Source organism: Cibotium barometz, chromosome 60 (genome assembly GCF_041138505.1).
Source record: "Cibotium barometz isolate CiBa-2024 chromosome 60, ASM4113850v1, whole genome shotgun sequence".
Taxonomy (NCBI): domain Eukaryota; kingdom Viridiplantae; phylum Streptophyta; class Polypodiopsida; order Cyatheales; family Cibotiaceae; genus Cibotium; species Cibotium barometz.
Window position 1 is genome coordinate 14,620,601 of NC_141105.1, and position 5,545 is coordinate 14,626,145.

The 5,545-nt window shown below is 38.5% G+C and overlaps 1 protein-coding gene across 1 annotated transcript; it reads left to right on the plus strand.

Moving 5' to 3' along the window:
- Positions 1–560: 560 nt before the first annotated feature.
- LOC147605026 (uncharacterized) lies at positions 561–3,439 on the plus strand. The gene is made up of 2 exons (XM_086793835.1): positions 561–1,312; positions 2,059–3,439. Exons 1-2 carry the CDS (start codon positions 686–688, stop codon positions 3,130–3,132), a joined length of 1,701 nt encoding a protein of 566 aa, XP_086649961.1. The 5' UTR covers positions 561–685; the 3' UTR covers positions 3,133–3,439.
- The last annotated feature ends 2,106 nt before the right edge of the window (positions 3,440–5,545 follow it).

The following is a 5,545-nucleotide window of genomic DNA, read 5'->3' on the forward strand; positions in this document are numbered from 1 at the left end:
CTGGTCACATGCTTAATGAAACCAAATTAGTGAGAATTGTGATCAATCATCGTGCTGTTGATACTAAGCTCTGTGCGGAGAAGCTCTTCTTGATTATGTGCAGGTTCACCAACAGCTCATTAGCAGTGGGATTAAATTCTACGATAATCACGAAGATAAACATGCATGCAGTAAAAGTGATGCTGAGGGGTATCTGCCTATAGTCGATTGACTAAGGAGTGGGCTGAAGATTAAGGAGTTATTTGTGGTGATTATTCAGGTTGCAATTACATTAACGAGTGTTTGCGGTAGGTTGTGATTGAGATGAAGGAGTGCTTGTGGTGAGAGTTGACATCTTGAGATTGGAATAAACAGTGCTTTGTGGTAATAATCAAGGTTGTTCAGATAAACAGTGCTTTGTGGTAATAATCAAGGTTGGTCAGATTGGGATCTAAGGAGTGCTTTGTGGTGATCAATTGATGTTGAGGTTATACGGATCTGTGTTGGAAATTGAGGTTAAGAGTGGGATTAAGGATTCTTTGTGATGGATATAATTGAGGTTGAGATTGCAGAGTGCTTTGTTTCAAGGAGTACTTAGGGTGAGATTGGGATTAGGGTGGTTAAGGAGCTGATTTAAGGAGTGCCCTTGGTCACTCAACTCTTGAGGTGGTGGCTGGGATTTGGGTTAAGGAGGTGATTAGCAGAAATGGGTCGTGCTAAGATTGAGATTAAGAAGATTGAGAACCCAAGTGCAAGGCAAGTGTGCTTCTCAAAGAGGAGGGTGGGGTTGATAAAAAAGGCAAGTGAGCTCTCAATACTATGTGGATCAGAGGTGGGCATTATTGTGTTTTCACAAGCCGGCAAGGCCTTCTCATTTGGCCACCCATGCATAGACTATGTCATAGACAAGACATTGAAAAGGCCGGTCTCGGTCAACCCCCACAAAATCGAGCTAATCCGGCGGTTGGAAAACGAGTACAATGGCCTCCTGCAAGAGCTTGAAGCAGAAAAAGAGAGACATCATGCATTGCAAAAACAGCTTCATGTGGATTATTTTAACCATAGGCATTGCTTGAATCATAATTGGTGGCATGACCCCATGGATGGCATGGGTATGCTTGAATTGAAGCAGCATGCAGAGAGGCTAGATGCCTTTTATGGGCTCATTGTTGAGAGGGCTAGATATTTGCAGTATGTTTCTAGCTTGGAGTTGCCATTGATGCAGTATCATATGATGCTTGGAGGGCAGCACCCATCAGCAGCTCTACTGCTCAAGCAGAGATTATCACCAGATCATCATCAACATCAGCATCAAAACATGGAGATCAATAGTGTAAGCAAAGATTAATCCCTTTTATATTAGCGCTGTATGCAAAGATCAATTTAATCCCTTTCATATTAGCATTGTATGGAAAGATCAAACCTGTATTTGAACGCTTATATGTGAGCAGTTTTACTTGACTTTTTCCCCAACATTAAACACTTTTGAAGTAGCACATTAAATCATTAGCATCTTGATCAAGATTTAAACCTTTTGACTATTCATACACATACAAGAAGACTGCAGGTCCCCTCAAATAACTAACAGACATATCTATAGACATACAAGGGATGACCACATATGTATGTATGTATGTATACACACACACACACACACACACACACACGCACACACACACACACGCACACATACATACATACATATACAGACATATATATGTATGTATGTATACATATAAATATATATATATATACATGTTATTTTGTTAAACTTGCAAGAAATGACCACTAAAATAGGTGTTCTTGAAAGCGTCCAAACTTAAACAGGATGAATGCATATGAATCTATGTACATAAATCAACACAAAATCGACATACATGCATGTCTGTCTGGTTTTTAATGGCACCTTCATTTCATCGAACCTATGTAAGCTTACATGTATGTATCACTTCATCGAACCTGTGTAAGCTTACATGTATGTATGTATGTACGCTTACATGTATGTATGCATGCTACAAAGTGATAAATGTTTTAATGACGTTAAGAAGCTTAATTTTTTATAATTATTTGATAATGAAGCTAGCAATGGAGAGGGACATGGGTTCCATGGCTGGAGCTTCGATGGAGGGGCACTGCCATGCAGTTCAAGATTTGCGAAACCCTATGCAGCAACCCGAACCCAATAATTCTTTCAACAATATGTTGCTTTTAACTGCAGTAGAGGATCAAATTCATGCGAATGAAGACCCTCGATGGACCAGTGTAACGCAATCATGTGCTATTGATCATGAGCAACTGCAGCAAGAAAAAGAAGATTTGAAAGATCAAGAACAAGGCGAGGATCGGCACGAACAGCCCAATCAGAGCCAACTGCAATCACCGCTGGCAGTAGATCAAGCCCCTGCTGCACTGTATTTAGCAGATGATTACCCCAGTGATCATGTTGATTACCCTAATGATCATGATAATCATGTGACCGGCCTCTCTACTAATGATCAATATACCAGCCTTTCTGCTAATGATATTGGTAGCTTGGCAAGCACCTTTTCTGTTAATCATCATGATGATCATGGTAATATCTCAATGAATCTCTCTGCTAATGATGATCATCATGGTGATATGGTCATTAACCTCTCTGCTAATGACGCCCATGATAGTATGGGCATAAATCTCACTGCTCATGATGATGATAATCATTTAATGGCCACCCTCTCTGCCAATGAAGATCATGACCATAGGGCGAACCAGCTTGATCATGATAATATAGCCTGCCTCTCTGCTGGCGATCATCTTAACCTTTCCAACCTTTCTGGTAATGATCATGCTAATGTTGCCAGTCTCTGTGTTGATGATCATGCCAATCTTACCAGCCTGTCTGCTAATGATACTGCTAATCTTGCAAGCCTTGCAGCTAATGATCCTGTTAGTTTTGCAAACCTTTATGCTAATAGTGATCCTGCCAATATGGCCAACCTGTCTGCTAATGATCATGCTAATCATGTGGTCAATCTTTCTGCTAATGATCACAGTAACATAGATAATCTTTGTGCTAACGATCCTGCCAACCTTTGGCCCTCTTGCAGCACCAGCTTATTAATGGAAAATCCCTCCAATCAACAGGAATCAGAGCTGATGATCAACATCTCTGATTAAATTAGCTACTGTAGGAGCTGTGGGCATGATTAATGATGATGATCATAACTGTACAAGGTGATTATTGGCAATAATCTCACTATCATTATTGGTATGAGGAGCAGGCAGATTATTAACTCCAGCTTAAACAAGTGAGAAGGCCATCAACTGCACTCGATCTAGCTCAGATACAAGCAAGTTATTCTATATGCAACTTCATGGCTGTGTTATCACTCATGTACATGATCACACAATGCATATGACATGCATAAAGCTTCCATGGCCATTGTATGTATGGCATCCTCCTATTGTTGATGTGATGGGCAGCGTGATGTATATATATTGCTAGTCATAAGCATAATCACAAACTGCATGCATTGCCTTCTATGGGCTTGTGTATGATGTATATATGGCATAGTGCACTACACTGTGAGAGTTTCTTCAAGATTTTGATTATGTTCTATTAAGGCTAGTACTAGTTCACAATGTGTTTTATGCAAAGGATGCACAGGTCTTTGAGTACAATATCACAGAGTCATTGTTGGTAGTAAAAGCATTTTTTTCCCCTTTTTATTGATGCTTTTAATTACTAGGGAATCACGTGTATGTGGCTTATTGAGGTTTTCTCAATAATGTGCTTGAATGTTTGAACCTAATTGAGATTCATGTTTCTTATTGTATGTTTGGATAATCTAGCTTTATTACAATAACACTGGTTTTGGCGTCTGCCAGATCTTAGAAGATCTCAGGTATTTTTGCTTGGGGCAAGACGCCAAATCTTAGAAGATCTCAGGTATTTTTGCTTGGGGCATGATTGATGCAGGCTTGCCTTATGGTCTTGGATAGTTTATGAATCCTTTCAGATTTTAGGTTGGTGAATCCCATTTAATATTTTTGGTTATGTGGCGTGTACACGCTGTAGATATTTGCTCCATCTTAGTCATTGATACATGGGCTTTGTCATAAACTATAAAACATGCATGCATAATCCTTTTAATTAGGATGTGGGCCTAAGATGAGTGCTGTTTGAAGGTGATATTCACAGATAGTGTGAATAGTGAGAGGAACATACTGTAATTTTTTTTGATGTTGGGCTTTTATTATGTAATTGCTCATGGGATTTGATCAGCTCGTTTACTGACCAGAGAGTTTGGTGTATCCTTTGGAGTTGTGTTTTGAAACTCATCAGGCATACGATTAGTGACGGTTTGTAGGATCTACTATTTGGTATATATAGATTTGCTCCCATTACTTGACAGCAAACTGAATTAATAGCATATGGATTTGGGCCCCAAACTTGATTGGGTGTTTGGACACTTTTTGTATTTCTTGCCAACTATGGTTATTTGCTTCAGTGGCCGTTGCTAATTGGCTCGATAAGTTGTATTTTGCTAGACGAACTAGAGTACTAATGGCTTGCATGGGCATGGAGATGAGGGCACATGTGTCTATCCACTCTATGGATTGCTATTCATTTCTTATGGAAGATTCCATTATTGGTTTACGAGTTATTTATCCAAATTATGGACTTGTGAGACTGAATTATTCGAGGACTAATCCTGGATCATTGAATCCATTGCCTATCATGCAGATTATCTCCATGTATTTTATCGTAAGATTACCTAGGACCAATAGGGATCATAATGTTGTGTTAGTTGGACTCACAAAATGGCTCATTTCATTTCCACGAGAAAGAAAATTGAGGCACCATGTTTATTAAGAGTATTTTTTATTTACATTTTTTTTGTAGACTTGTTTATTAAGAATACTTTTTATTTGCATGCTAGAATCCGTTACATCATATAGAGATCCATGCTTTACAAGAAATTTTCGGCAACCTGTATTCGACAAACTTGGAACAAATTTTAGATTCAACAGTGGTGAATCACCCTAAAATGAACATTGTATGGTGAAACTTAAAGGATTAATCAAATTCTTGAGGATATTGCTTAAGAATATGTTGGTGAAAAGACAACACAATGGGAGAAGTATTTAGCTTGTTGATACTTGCCAATTCCTCTACACCATTCGAATACAATAATGGCATGCATCGAATTTCATTAGGTCTTTCAAAACTCCCAATTGATGTAAATTTTTATGTTTTCTTTCAGCAAGGTACCCACAGTCCTTTATGTGGAAGACCTTATCTTGATAGGGAACCATTAAAATAAGATCTAAGAGACATAGGAATAATTGCATTACCATAGAAAAAACCCCAGTGCTATGAAATTTCTTTCTAAGATGCAACAAATGTTGATATTCCTCATCCTTTGTAGATCCATTCGGCTATGGCTAAGAACAACTATGCTTTCTAATCGCAAACACATATTTTGTTCTTTTAAAGAGAGGGAGAAATTATTTCTCTTGGTACCCCTCAAAATAAAAAAAGTTAATGCTAGCAAGATTGTTAAGTTAGCACCAAGATATTGTGGAT

Bases quoted from the DNA above. Each gene is read 5' to 3' on its own strand.
- LOC147605026 (XM_086793835.1), top strand. From the start codon at position 686: ATGGGTCGTGCTAAGATTGAGATTAAGAAGATTGAGAACCCAAGTGCA. The intron at 1,313-2,058 runs GTAAGCAAAGAT...TTGATAATGAAG, and splicing joins AAAACATGGAGATCAATAGT to CTAGCAATGGAGAGGGACAT.